At 55.2% G+C, this 15,050-nt stretch overlaps 1 protein-coding gene across 1 annotated transcript in view; it reads left to right on the plus strand.

Moving 5' to 3' along the window:
* LOC141994449 (glucagon receptor-like) overlaps positions 1 to 15,050 on the plus strand; it is a 41,557-nt gene that overhangs the window by 11,733 nt on the left and 14,774 nt on the right. The window contains exons 2-4 of the mRNA XM_074964682.1: positions 6,594 to 6,755; positions 9,405 to 9,501; positions 11,075 to 11,182. Of these exons, the coding sequence (XP_074820783.1) occupies positions 6,678 to 6,755; positions 9,405 to 9,501; positions 11,075 to 11,182 (283 nt within the window). The 5' untranslated portion in view covers positions 6,594 to 6,677. The remainder of the gene's footprint in view (positions 1 to 6,593; positions 6,756 to 9,404; positions 9,502 to 11,074; positions 11,183 to 15,050) is intronic.

Here is a 15,050-nt window from a genome sequence, read left to right on the forward strand (position 1 = left end):
TGCCATGTCCTGTGCTTTTATGGGAGCAGGGACAATGGAAGGGCCCTCAAATCCTGCCAGCTGGGCAGTACTGGACGGGGGGAAGCACATCTTGTTGCTCCTCTCAGGAGTCACATGCTCACCCAGCTGTGCATATCGCAGCCAACATATGTACTAGCTGTGTGGGACATGGGGCATCTAGGGGATGTGCGGAAAGCACAGGGCAGTGTGGGAGGTGGGCACAGCTTCTCGCCCTCTCTCGAGTGCTTCAGATGAAGATGCAACCCCCCCCCCCCAGTTGTAGATGTGGGATAATCTGCTCTGAATGTCACAGTTACATTGCAGGGATAAAACGTTTACAATGGATATAAATCCTCATGCTTCAGGGCATAACCCAACAACTAATGGGTAGGGTCAGGAAGAAACTTCTCACGCTGGCAGGGATATGTGCAGCTTCGTCTGCAGTAGCTGGTGCCTGCAGCTGTCAGAGAGAGGGTACTGGATTGGCAGAGCACTGATCTGCTGCTCTGGGTTGGCAATTCCCATCACAGCCGATCCGACATAGGGAGGTATAATAACCACTGACAATAACCCTAGCAGCTATGGCCCACCTATTGCTCTAGCAGTAACATGGTGCCCTCCTGTGCAAGGGGCCCAGGCTTGAGAGTTGAGCTCTAGGATACACCGGGGATGGAAAGATGCTAGAGACTGGGATCATCTGGTCTGTCCCAGAAATCAGAAGCTGGGGAGCAAGAGCCACACTTCCGGGCACACCTCAGCCTGCGGGACTGTGGCCCAGTTGTCTGGCTGAAAGGCACTCACACACCAGTCCCTGTCCAGTCTCCTGGTGATATCGCACAGGCCCAGGGTATTTCAGGCTGCTCTCAAAGTCCTGTGAGCCTGGCTTGCAGGATGTGAGGTGGTGCCGCTGGAACTGGGCGCATCCCAGGACACTCAGCGTGGGTGGCGACCTTGGTGCCAGTGGCATCTGTGGAAGCTGCTCTTCGCATTGCCCAAGGTGCTCAGCATCGCCCCATCTCTGCTCCCGTTGGCTTCAGGGAGAGCCAAATTAGGCCAACATGGAGCATAGCGGAAACTCCCGCCCCTAAGCTTTACCTTCCTCCCTCAGCCAGCGCAGACGGGCTGGAGCCGACAGCACAGCTCCCATGGCCTGCAGCGGCAGCAGGAGCAGGCCCGGAGATCCCATCAAGACCAGCCACTTCCTCCCTTCCCTTTGCTTCCTGCGTGGGTTAGACCATGAGTTGCTCCAGCTCCACTGGCTGGCCCAGCCCTGAGCCAACGGTGCCTCCTGCTCTGAGGTCGCGGGGTCACCGACTCTCACTGCGTTACCACACCCAGGTCCCTGCTCCCTGATGTCCTGAAACCATCCTACTTCACCTTTCTCCCCGCAGGCTCCTGGACGTCAGGGGGCCCTTCATTTCTCTGCCCTCTGTCCCTTTGCTCCTCAGTTCCCCCATACAGCACCAATAGCAACTGGCAGCCTCTGTGAATCCCAGGACAGCTGATACCGCCCCCATACAGGCTTCGCCTAGACCCATAGACTGTGCTGGGCTCCTGTACGGCTAAGGAAGAACAAAGGGAGAAGCCCTTCCTGGAGTGAGCTGATGAGCCTTCCTTCCTTAGCTCTGGAGAGTCTGCTAATTGCAGCCAGTCCTCAGTGAAATGCGCTAGCAGAGAGGGCCCTGCATGCTGAATTCAGCGGACATGCTTCTCTCTGGGACTTAATGCGAGGGGGGGCGCGAGGGGGGTCTGCACCCAGGGCCGATTCACTCCTCAGCTGCGCTCGTTAAAGGCCCAGAGGGCTCCAATTAAAGCTGTGACCTTGGAGGGCTGCTGCTTTCCCAGTGCCCGGGAGAATGGTGGCTGTTAGAGGTTGGTTCAAGGTGGGGAGATTTGGCTCCAGATTTCAAGCACCCCAATGCTCAGGGTCTCTGGAGCCAGGTTTGGCCAAAGGCTCTTTGCAGACTGGTCCTGCTGGGGTGGAAAGCGTTGATTGACAGGGAAACAAAGGGGTGGCTGCCCAGCTCCTCTTCATGCTCCGCTGGGCTGAGCAGGACACCCTGTTACATTGCTTTGTGCCCTGCTGATTGCAAAGGGGTTTGCTCCGGCAGGGAGGCTGAGTGCAGCCGTGCAGGTGTCCCAAGAGCGCCGGGCTGCAGCCAGACAGCCAGGGGGCTGGTGAGCTAGCCAGTGAGTCTGCACTCAGCCTCCCTAATGGCTTGGGAGCTGCAGCGGGAGCTAGCACTGCAAGGGTTAAGAGCAGCTGGTTGTTCAGATCAAAGTGGGAAGCTGCTTGTGCCTTAACTATGGCCTGATAGCCGTTTAACCCCTTCTAGTCTGACACCAGACAGACATCCAGGCTGTAATGTCACTGCTGAGCCTGGGCCTGCTCCAGGAGAGCGCTGGAGCTGCCCACGGAGCTCTGGTGCCTCTGGGATGCTGCCCCCTCCCTCCCCCTTGGCTGGGCTGGCAAAAGGGGGGGGGATTTGGTCTGTGGTACAGATGGTTCCGTGAGCCTGCTGGTAGCAATGACTCCGCTCGCTCTAGTGATCAGAGAGAGGGTGCCCCATTTCGCACCATGGCTCGCAGGAGCAGGGGCAGAAGGGGTGGGTGGGCCCAGTGAACCCTCCCAGGCTGTGCCAAAGGGTGGGGAACAATCCTGTGTCCATGCAACTCTGCAGGAGGAGAGCAGCAGTCCCTGCTGGGCTGTGGGGAGGGGGCGTCCCAGGCTGTGCAGCAGGATATAAGGATAGTCAGGATGGATTTGTTGAGAAAAAATGGTGTCAGACAAACCTAATAGCTTTCTTTGACAGGGTAACAAGCCTTGTGGATGGGGGGGGGGAATTCCAGTCCTTGCCTACAGACAGCAACTCTGTGTCCATGCAACTCTGCAGGAGGAGAGCAGCAGTCCCTGCTGGGCTGTGGGGAGGGGGCGTCCCAGGCTGTGCAGCAGGATATAAGGATAGTCAGGATGGATTTGTTGAGAAAAAATGGTGTCAGACAAACCTAATAGCTTTCTTTGACAGGGTAACAAGCCTTGTGGATGGGGGGGGGGAATTCCAGTCCTTGCCTACAGACAGCCCCCCACCCTGAAGCAAATACTCACCAGCAACCACATACCACACAACAGAACCACTAACCCAGGAACCTATCCTTGCAACAAAGCCCGTTGCCAGCTGTGCCCACATATCTATTCAGGGGACACCATCACAGGACCTAACAACATCAGCCACACTATCAGAGGCTCGTTCACCTGCACATCCACCAATGTGATATATGCCATCATGTGCCAGCAATGCCCCTCTGCCATGTACATTGGTCAAACTGGACAGTCTCTACGTAAAAGAATAAATGGACACAAATCAGATGTTAAGAATTATAACATTCATAAACCAGTCGGAGAACACTTCAATCTCTCTGGTCACGCAATCACAGACATGAGGGTCGCTATCTTAAAGCAAAAAAACTTCAAATCCAGACTCCAGCGAGAAACTGCTGAATTGGAATTCATTTGCAAATTGGATACTATTAATTTGGGCTTGAATAGAGACTGGGAGTGGCTAAGTCATTATGCAAGGTAGCCTATCTCCCCTTGTTTTTTTCCTACAAACCCCCCCCCCCCAAGACATTCTGGTTAAACTTGGATTATTGCTGTGCACATTGTAAGATGAGCTATTGCCAGCAGGAGAGTGAGTTTGTGTGTGTGGTTTTTGGAGGGGTGTGTGTGTGTGGGGGGGGGGTGAGAAAACCTGGATTAGTGCTGGAAATGACCCACCTTGATTATCATGCGCATCATAAAGAGAGGTTTCAAAGAGGGATGGGCTATTACCAGCAGGAGAGTGAGTTTGTATGTGTGTCTGTGGCGGGGGGGGGGGGGGGGGAGAGAAGGGTGAGAAAACCTGGATTTGTGCTGGAAATGGCCCTCCTTGATGATCACTTTAGATAAGCTGTTACCAGCAGGAGAGTGGGGTGGGAGGAAGTTTTGTTTCATGGTCTCTGTGTGTATATAATGTCTTCTGCAGTTTCCACGATATGCTATGCATCCGATGAAGTGAACTGTAGCTCACGAAAGCTCATGCTCAAATAAACTGGTTAGTCTCTAAGGTGCCACAAGTACTCCTTTTCTTTTTTCGTTCCCAGAGAGGAGTTATCAGTGGTGCACAGTCAAGCTGGAAGGGCATATCGAGTGGGGTCCTGCAGGGAACTGTCCTGCGTCTGGTTCTGTTCAATATCTTCATCAATGATTTAGATCAGTGGTCTCCAACCTTTTTACGCACAAGATCACTTTTTGAATTTAAGATCAACCCAGGATCTAACCCGCCCCTTCCCCAAGGCCACGCCCCTTCCCTGAGGCCCCACCCCTCTCCATCCATGCTCGCTCTCCCGCACCCTCACTCACTTTCACAGGGCTGGGTCAGGCGGTTGGGGTGTGGGAGGGGGTGCAAGCTCTGGGCTGGGGCCGAGGGGTTCAGAATGTGAGAGGGGGCTCCAGGCTGAGCCTGGGGCAGGGGTTTAGGGTGCTGGAGTGAGGGGTGCAAGCTCTGGGAGGGAGTTTGGGTGCAGGGGTCATATGGTCACACTGCACCTAATCTCATAGAATCCACTGGACATTTCATGAGTTTTACTTTTTATTAGTGTCATTTGTGGTTTATAGATCCAAAATCCTTCAGGGATTGTCACAAATGAGTGTAACATTCTCAACTGTGGGGTGTGCATTGGCTGAGCCTAGGGTAGGGGGTTGGGTGCAGGAATGAGGGGTGCAAGCTCTGGGAGGGAGTTTCGTGCAGGAGGGGGCTCCAGACTGGAGTAGGGGATTGGGGTTTTGGGGGGCGGGGTGCGAGGTGAAGGCTCCAGTTGCGAGGCGCTTACCACAGGAGGCTCCCAGTCAGTGGCACAGCGGGGCTCATGCAGGCTGCCTGCCTGCCCCGGCCCCACGTCACTCCCGGAAGCAGCTGGCTGCTGGCACATCTCTACGGCTCCTGGAGGGAAGTGGGGCAGCAGGCCTCCATGCACTGCCCGCGCCTGCAAGCGCCACCTCCACAGGTCCCATTGGCTGGTTCCCAGCCAATAGGAGCTTTGGGGACGGTGCTAGGGGCAGGGGCAGCATGTGGAGCTGCCTCATTCTCCCTCCCCCTCCCCACAGGGGCCACAGAGACGTGCCTGCAGACAGCCAGTTCTGGGAGTGGTGTGGGGCCAGGGCAGGCAGGCAGCCTGCATGAGCCCCAGTGTGCCGCCGGACTTTTAGTGGCTCGGAGATCGCGATCGACTGGCAGAGGCTCCAGGATCGACAGGTTGGTGACCACTGATTTCGATAATGGCATAGAGAGTATACTTATAAAGTTTGTGGATGATACCAAGCTGGGAGGGGTTGCAAGTGCTCTTGAGGATAGGATTAAAATTCAAAATGATCTGGACAAACTGGAGAAATGGTCTGAAGTAAATAGGATGAAATTCAATAAGGACAAATGCAAAGTACTCCACTTAGGAAGAAACAATCAGTTGCACACATACAAAATGGGAAATGACTGCCTAAGAAGTACTGCGGAAAGGGATCTGGGGGCCATAGTGGACCACAAGTTAATATGAGTCAATGCTGTAATGCTGTTGCAAAAAAAGTGATCATTCTGGGCTGTATTAGCAGCAGTGTTGTAAGCAAGACATGAGAAGTAATTCTTCTGCTCTACTCTACGCTGATTTGGCCTCAGCTGAAGTGTTGTGTCCAGTTCTGGGTGCCACATTTCAGGAAAGATGTGGACAAATTGGAGAAAGTCCAGAGAAGAGCAACAAAAATGATTAAAGGTCTAGAAAACATGACCTATGATGGAAGGTTGAAAAAACTGGGTTTGTTTAGTCTGGAGAAGAGAAGACTGAGAGGGGACATGATAACAGTTTTCAAGTACGTAAAAGGTTGTTACAAGGAGGAGGGAGAAAAATTGTTTTTCTTAACCTCTGAGGTTAGGACAAGAAGCAATGGGCTTAATTTGCAGCAAGGGAGGTTTAGGTTGGACATTAGGAAAAAACTTCCTAACTGTCAGGACGGTTAAGCACTGGACTAAATTGCCCAGCGAGGTTGTGGAATCTGCGTCACTGGAGATTTTTGAGAGCAGGTTAGACAAACACCTGTCAGGGATGGTCTAGATAATACTTAGTCCTGCCATGAGTGGAGGGGACTGGACTACATGACCTCTCGAGGTCCCTGCCTGTCCTATGATTCTATGATAGCTGGGGGATGGGCGATATCCATATCCCACCTGTGGAACCTTGTGAAATGCTCAGCCCCTGCTGCCACACGGATGTGCCATGGCATTGTGGGGAGACTCTGGCTCTGGGCGATGCCCCACATGGGCTGGGACACTGGTTTGCCTCGCCCCACCACCGCTGCCCATGTTCTGGCTGGTCTCAGTTCTCTGTGGCAGTGGTTAGCCTTCCTATACGCATACTAGGATGGCTCTGCTCTCCTCCAGCTGTGACACAGGGAGAGAGGGTCCAAGGGGCAAAGCGCAGCTGCGGCCACGCTGCAACTGGCAAGCTTAGCGCTCGCCTGAGTCCACTGCAAAGTGATCGCTCCTACTCCCCTTCTGTCTCTCTTCCAGCACCCAGGGACCCCGGCTCGGCTCAGCGACCCTCGCACTGGGGCCAGCAACTGGTCCCTCTCCCCCAGTCTCCAGTGGATAGCCATGAAGGGCGTGTTCTGCTCCTTGTACAGCTGGATGCTTGTTCACCTTGCCTGGATGTGTCTCCTTTCCTCCATGCAGGTAAGGGTGCATGCACCTGCCAGGTCTCATCAGTGCCGATGGTAATCCCAGAGCTGGGCTCCGTACCCATAAGCCTCCGCCCCTCCCCACAGGGGCTGCCCTGGAGAGGCAGGCAGGGGATTCCAGGCTCCTCCTCTTTCCAGCCCACCTTATGGAAATGTTTAATAGGGAGGGGAAATAATTTCCCAAGGATCCTGGTAGATTCTCCATCACTGGCAACTTTTAAATCAAGATTGGTATTGTTTTAACTGATTTGCTGTAGTCGAAGAGGAATGATTGTGGGGTAGCTCTACAGCCAGCGCGATGCAGGAGGTCAGACAAGATGGTCACAGCTGGTCTGGGAAGCTCTGACTCTGCCCTCAGTCATTGTTCTGTTCTGGAAGATGTTCCCTGCCCATCTCAGAAACAACCCCCAGCCCGGCTCACAACCAGTTAATCCAGGGGAGATTCCGGCCCAGCCACTGAGTGTAACATGAGTATCGCCCCAGGAGACAGGCCTCAGGTTGTGTGGCCTGAAGTGTAGCAGATTGGGGCTGTCTGACCACAGAGCTGGAAGCGAGTTCCAGAGCTGAGGCCCCTCCACTGAGAATGCCCGGCCCACAGTGTCTAGGTGCTGTGGGCCAAGTTTATCCCTAGTGTCACTCCATGGAAGCCTGTGGAGCAATGGTTACACTGGAGTGAACTTGGCCCAGTGGCTGCATCTGCCCAGAGAATGGTCGGGAATGCTCCTGCCATTGCTCTAGAGACCCAGCGCCGCTCTGCTGGTGACAGCACAGTCACCATCCAGCCCTGGGGTCTGCACCAGCTGTCCCCAGCGCTAGCACCGGGGAGGGCCAGAGCCGCGAATGGTGATCTCAGCGCAGATGAGGCCTGCTTGCGAGAACTCCGAGCTGATCTCCTCTGCCCTGGCGGTGCGGAGGGAGAGCGGGGGGTTGTCTGGCGGCCAGGACCCAACTCAGATCCTCCATGGGGTTTCCCTGGAATCTCATTAAATACCCCTTAATGTTTTCAGGATGATAGTACCTGCTGCTCCCTTCCCCCAGCTGCCAGTGCCCCCTAATCCTGACCCAAACACCCCACTATACCAAGATTGGGTTCCCTACCGCTCTCCCGATGGCCCTCAATCCAGAGGTTGCTCTGCCAGTCCTGGGCCCCACCCACAGCTGTGCCGATGGCCCTCAATCCAGCCCTGCACCCCGTGCTGTTCCAGCCCTGGGCCTCACCCACAGCTGCGCCCATGGCCCTCAATCCAGCCCTGCACCACCTGCCATTCCAGCCCTGGGCCCCACCCACAGCTGTGTCAATGGCCCTCATTCCAGCCCTGCACCCCCTGCCATTCCAGCCCTGCACCGCCTGCCATTCCAGCCCTGGGCCCCACCCACAGCTGTGCCCAGGGCCCTCAATCCAGCCCTGCACCCCCTGCCATTCCAGCCCTGCACCGCCTGTCATTTCAGCCCTGGGCCCCACCCACAGCTGTGCCCAGGGCCCTCAATCCAGCCCTGCACCCCCTGGTGTTCCAGTCCTGGGCCCCACCCACAGCTGTGCCCATGGCCCTCAGTCCAGCCCTGCACTCCCTGCTGTTCCAGATCTGGGCCCCACCCTAAGGTTGCCAACCCTCCTGGTTTAGCCAGGAGTCTCCCAGAATCGGGCTGTATCTCCCGGAGGCTACTGAAGCCAAACCGGGAGATTTTAAGCCGCTAAAAGTCCAGTGGCCCAGTGGGGCTAAGGCTGGTTCCCTTCCTGCCCAGGCTCCCTGCCGTTCCCGGAAATGGCCAGCATGTCTGGCAGTGGCTCCTAGGAGGAGGCGTGGCCAGGGGGTCTCCGCGCGCTGCCCCTGCCCCAAGTGCCAACTCCGTAGCTCCTTTTGGGAACAGGGAACCGTGGCCAATGGGAGCTGCGTGGGCAGTGTTTGCAGGCAGGGTCAGCACACAGAGCCGCCTAGCTGCTCATGAGCCTAGGAGGCGCTGCCAGACATGCTGCCACTTCTGGAACCCACCTGAGCTAAGTGCCACCCAGCTGGAGCCTGCACCCCGAACCCCCCCTGCACCCCAACCCACTGCCCCAGTCCCCTCCCAGCTGGAGCCTGCATACCAAACCCCTCCTGCACCCCAACCCCCTGCCCCAGCCCTTAGCCCCCTCCCACACCCAGACTTGCTCCTTGCGCCCGAACCCCCACCCACACTCTGAACCCCTTGATCTCAACCCCCAGCCCAGAGCCCAGAGCCCATCTCACACCCCAACCCTCTGCCCCAGCCTGGTGAAAGTGAGTGAGGGTGGGGGAGAGTGAGCGACGGAGGGAGGGGGGCTGCAGTGAGCGGCAGGTGGGCCTTCAGAGAAGGGGCAGGGCAGGGGCTGGGTCTTGGGGCAGAGGGGGCAGGTGGGGGCAAGGGTGTTTGGGTTTGTGCGATTAGACAGTTGGCAACCCTACCCCACCCACCGTTGGGCCGATGGCCTTCAATCCAGCCCTGCACCCACTGCCATTCCAGCCCTGGGCCCACCCACAGATCTAGCCTCTGCCTCCTCCTGCATGCTGATCTGGCTGAGTGAGTGGGAAGGGGCTGCATTTTCCGTGGCGGTCCCTGTGCTCCAGGCAGGGCTGCCGGAGCCCTGGGCCGGCGCAAGGCTCTAACCTGAGATCTGTCCTCCCAGCACTGCAGAGCGAAGGTTCTGGAGAAGACCTTCGAGGAGTGGATGAGATACCGGGACGAGTGCTTGAAGAAGCTGGCAAATGATCCATACCCCACAGGTAGTGCAGCCCGCAGGGGCAGTGCTGGGGGGTTTGGAGACCATAAGCACAGTGAATTTGCTGTCTATGGCCACGTTCCTGCAGGGGCGGCTCCCTCCCAGCGGGGGTTGTCAGGATCTGCTCTCAGCTTAGACCAGTGATGGTCATAGTGAAATCTTGACTGCGGGGCTGGAGCTGAGACACTCGGAGCATGCCTGCGCTTTTGCAAGTGTGGGGAGAGAAACTCCCACAGGCCAGCCCTTTCCTGGGGACGAGGGCTAGGAGCTGGGATGTTTCTGATGACACGACAGTCCCTGCAATTCTGCCCCCACCCCTCCACAACTGCCAGAGGCTCCCCCGCCATGGCTCATTAATACCATCACCCGCAGTGCTGATTGCCTCGTGGCCATTCCCCCCGGCCTGCTGCCTCAGCTAAGAGCCACCTGCTGCGGCTGACGCACCTGCCTGCTCAAAAGCCGTTAAGAACATGGAGGGGACCAGGTGAGGGGACCCCACCCCCACTAGCTAATTACGGCCCCCAATCTGTGCCACCATGGGAAGCATCTGCCCGGCTTGCACCGCATTAGCCACCATCAACTCATTGTGACGCCACCATGGCAACTGGCTGCATGTCCACGGTGAGGAGACATCGAGCCTGTCTCATCACAGGCTGAGAGGAGATGAAACAGACACATGGGCAGAGGTTTGCAGAGAGTTCCTGGGGCACTTGGGTGGCATGGCCCCCACAGTGTGGCACTTGGAGCTCTGGGTGCTGAAAAGAAGCAAAACATGGTGCAGGGCTCCAGGAGACAACTCAGCTGGGTTGCCTGCTCCCTGGGAAATCCTGTCCAGGGCCCAGGCCCATAGCCGGCACTCAGACTAGCACATGAGACAGCTGCCAAGGTCCCAGGCCCCGCTCAGTGTGAGGGCGGGCAGGATTCTGGGACTTTGGCCATCACTGGGCATTGGTGGGCTCTAGCCTTTGCATTGTAGTAGTACCTTGGGGCCCCAATCAGAGGTCAGGGTCCCGTGGTGCTCGGCGTTGTGCAGACACGGAACAGACAGTCCCTGCTGTGAGCAGTGTACAGACCAAGTAGGGCCAGTTCCCAGGGCACGTGCACACAATCACTGAAGCTCGCATTGTTAAAGCTAAGTCTCCGCATTTTGATTCGAGGAGCTCCCAGTAGTAGCCTGGGTCACTGTGACCATGAGAATGGCCAACAGGCCGTCAGCACCCCACGAACGCAGGTGTGGGCCTGAGCCAAAGCTCAGGGAAGTCAGGGCCCAAGTGAGTCCCAGGACTTTGGATGAGGCTCTCGCTAAGAGCAGCAGCTGCTGGCTGGGATGGCTGGAGAGCTGTTTGCAGAGTGGCTTCTGGGTGGTGGCAGGTGGAGAGTTCCAGCCCACTGTGCCGACCAAGTCGGCAGGGGAGGGGAATGAGGAATGCTCTCAGCTAACAGGTGTGACTACCTGCAATTCCCTGGGCCAGGCTGTTTGCAAGGCCTGTGTTAGCAGATGATAGGAATGGTGCAGACCAGACACTGTGCAGACTGCTGGCTTCTCCCCTCCTGAGCTTTGCCTTTGTCCTTCAAAGGGCTCTACTGCAACCGGACGTTCGACATGTACGCCTGCTGGCCAGATGGGAGCCCGGGCAGCACCATCAACGTGTCCTGCCCTTTCTACCTGCCGTGGTTCGAGAAAGGTAACACCCCAGTGCCCTGCTCTGGAGTCTGGCATCTGACTTCACAGGGGGTCAAAATCCTCTCCACTGTAGAGATGGGGAAACTGAGGCAGACCGCAAGGAACTGACTTTGTCAGGGTCACACTGCGAGTCAGTGGCAGGGCTGTGAGTAGGACCTGGGGATCCACTTTCCCTAAACCCTCAGGGCCTTGCACACCTCAGGGCATCACTCACCCCTGCACAGAGTGGGTGTGAAACACGACCAGGTCTCCCCCAGTGAAGTGTCTCACTCTCACTAGGCACTGGTGAGTGACTGCACAAGGGGCTAGAATCAGGTGCCTGGCACCTCTGGGGAGGTATTCAGCAGTTTAGTGGGGCTGGGTCGTGCTGCCCTGCGGCTGGGTCATGCTGCCTTGGGGCTGCATGCTCACTTGCAGAGGTGCCTTTTTGCTGTGCCTGCATATGGGGAGGGAGGCCCATCACTTGCCCCTGCCCATGGGGTAGGAACAGCCCCTCTCTATAGCACTCCCCACAGCTCGGTCAGCTTGACCCATGGCTCTGTCGCCTCACTGGGCCACTCACCCAACCCAAACAGCTGCAAGCAATGGCCCGACAGCCTGCGCCAGGCCCTGTAGCCTCATCACCCAGGATGAGTCTGCGAGGGATGGGAGAACAGCTTGGAAACAGGAGAATCCACCTGCCTCTGCAGCCAGAATCCCCTGCAAACAGGCCCTGTACTCAGCCCCCAGCGCAGGGTAACCATCTCCCCCACACCACCCTCTGCCGCTCTTACGCGTCTTCCTCTGCCAGCGGGAGCCCAGAGGGGCAGCCAATGCACAGCGAGAGAGGCTGTCATGGGGATGCTCCTGGCCTGACTCCAAGGGTCTCAAGGGCCAGCCTGGCTTTGTGGCCTGATCTTACAGAGCCATGTGCCAGGCTGTGCTCATTCACTCCACGCTGGGAGAAGCATCTGAATGTTGCGGTGGTGCTGTCAGCCCTTTGTGGCTCCCCCATCACTGTAGGGGATTGGCAACAAACTAAACCAGCCATAGGCCCCAACAGAGGGAGTCCCTGTGGTAGCGTAAACCAAATGTGGCCCAAGTGGCAGAGGCCAGTTACTGCAGCCAACTGGACTTTTAGCATCTGACGGGACGCTGCCAGGTTCCCTTTTTGACTAGATGTTCTGGTTGAAAACCAGACACCTGGCAACCCTACGCTAGTGGCTGGCTTATTATACACATTATAACCCCCCCCACACACACACTTTTAATTATTTACTACACAACTTACAAAACAATAAGAATACCTGGTAATGCATTTCCGATCGCCAATAACAGTAAAACGGTGTAAAGAGGCACTCAGTCACCGTTACGCTATATAATCTTTTAAACAGATAGGTGGACGTTTCTCCCATATAGAACCCCACAGTTCAAGCTCTGCAAAAGGGGATTCCGCCTTCCGTGTTGCATTTTCAGGACCCACTTTTGGGTCAGACCGGTCATTCTGTGATTCTTCAACCGTCTGTTCATGAGGTCTGTCTGTAACACTTGATATTGTGTCTGGCGGCTTCCCCTCCAGACTTCCTTTTTCTCAGCTGATCCACATGTTGGCGCACAACTGTGCCATCTCCCAGAATTACTGGGTAGGACTCTGGTCCTTTAACGTCTTGAATGGCCCCTGGCATCCAGTTGTGACCAAAGGTTTTAGCATAAAGGACTTCAACAGTAAAACTACATTTTTTAGCATATCTGCTGCTTTTGCTTGTGTTGTTTTTGCTGTATTTTCCCCACTAAGAATGGATGCATAGGGTCTAACCTTGACTTTAGTTTCCTTCCCATTAACATCTCCGCTGGGGACAGGCCTGTAGTAGACTGCTGTATTATCTGACAATTAATGAGACACTCTCATATCTATAGTACCACCAAGTATTCTTTTAATACCCTCTTTAAATGTCTGAATTGCCCATTCAGATAACCTATTTGAGGATGGACGGAGGTGTCGATGTAACTTGTTGAATGCTGTTTTGCTTCATAAATTTTTGGAATTCCGTGCTAGTAACATCTTCCATGATCTGATACAAGCATTTCAGGTAAAGCATAGATCCTAAAACTGGTCCTTACTTTTTCTATGGTGGCTTCGCTAGGGGATGTATTCATGGGTTCCTACCCATCTGAAATGTGCACGCACTAGTACTGAAAACAGTCTTCCCCAGGAATGGTCCAGGATAATCGATGTGTACTGTTCTCCAAGGCTGCTCTGGCCACTACCAAGAATGGAGTGGTGTCACAGTAGAAGCTTTGCAACTCTTTTGACCAATTTAACAGGCTTGTACCCAACTCTCAATGTCCATATCCATCTTTGGCCACCACAGGTAAATCTGGGCTAACACTTTCATTTCATACCTGCTTTCGTTAGCCTGTTTAGCACTTCTGCTAAATGTTGTAACTATTTTGTGTCAGTGGTATCTGTCATTAGTGTACCATCCAAATATACTGCCTCCCGTGGGGTACCCTCACTGCTGTGGTGCTTCCTTGTGGCTACATGTGGGGGGTTAGTTCTCATCCAGTCTGGTGCCCCCCTTCCATTGCTCATTTGCTAGCTCTGTGATCTCTCTCTCTGGACTTGGGGTGCTCCCTCTTCATGACTCGACCCTCTGGCCAGGTCACTATAGCCCTCCCTTTCCAGGGTATCAAAGTCCCACTGGATCAACTGTCTCAGGCAGTCTTCTGATCCACTGCCAAATCTGTGCCACTTTCCCAGTGGCTAGCAGGGGAACCCAGGCCTGCCCACTACTCCAGGTTCCAGCCCAGGGACCCTATGCCCAGCAACTGCAGTCTGCTCAACCTCCAACCTGTTGCCACGCCTTGGCCTCTTTCTTAACTCTTTTCTCTATTTTCTGGCCCATCTCCACTCCCCATGGTTACTTCACCCCTCTCGGCTTCTTGCCTGAGTCTGCAGTCGAAGGCAGGATCCCAGGACCTACTCTCCCCCTAGAACTCCTCCTTGTACCTAGCCAACTCCCCTCCTCTCTAGGGAGTGACTGCAGAGCTCCTCCCTGCTGCCCACCTCCTACCACCAACTTCCTCCCTTTATAAGCCTAGCCCAGCTCTTACCCCAGCTGGGCTTCGTCAGCCATTAGGCCTTATCAGTTCCTGGCTCTTCTCCACGTGCCACCTCTAAGGTTAGTTGGCCTCTTTCACCTATTCAGGCTTGCGGGGGAGGGGGTAGACACCCCATCCCAAACCACATGTGGAACTCCCTGAATGAATCCCTCCATGCTTCTTTGGAAAATAGCAGGAGCTGAGGACACCCCAAAAGGAAACTGATTATTTTTAAACAGGCCTTTGTGAGTATTTAGTGTCTTAGTTCTTTGTCCTGGAAGAAGAGTCCATCTGTTGATAGGCATGGCTCATGTCTAACATAGCTCTTGCTAAAACTACGAACAGATCCTCAGGTTTTGGAATTGAGTACTGTTCTAATTGTGAGACCCTATTTACAGGCAATTTACAGTCCCCAGATATGGTACGGCGCCATCTGGCTTTAACACTGGTACTATTGGTGCAGCCCATTCAGAAAACTTTACGGGAAGTCTTTCTGGATGCTACAGGCCAATGGAAAGGACACCAGCACTCACTGGTTCAAATTCTGGGATGCTTGTGATATCCCAAACAAAGACCTGATTGAAGATCCACCAAAGGAAGTCCCGGAGTTTTGCCTTCCCCATTGGCAGTGGACTGTACTCAACCGCATGCAGACAACACACAGAAGGTGCAGCTATCTTCTCCACTGATGGAAAAATCAAAGAATCACCGAATTGTCACTGTGGTGAGGTACAAACCATGCAACTCATTACAGACAACTGTCGCATTCACGGTTATGGTGGTGGCAC

This window comes from Natator depressus, chromosome 10 (assembly GCF_965152275.1).
Source record: "Natator depressus isolate rNatDep1 chromosome 10, rNatDep2.hap1, whole genome shotgun sequence".
NCBI classification, from domain to species: domain Eukaryota; kingdom Metazoa; phylum Chordata; order Testudines; family Cheloniidae; genus Natator; species Natator depressus.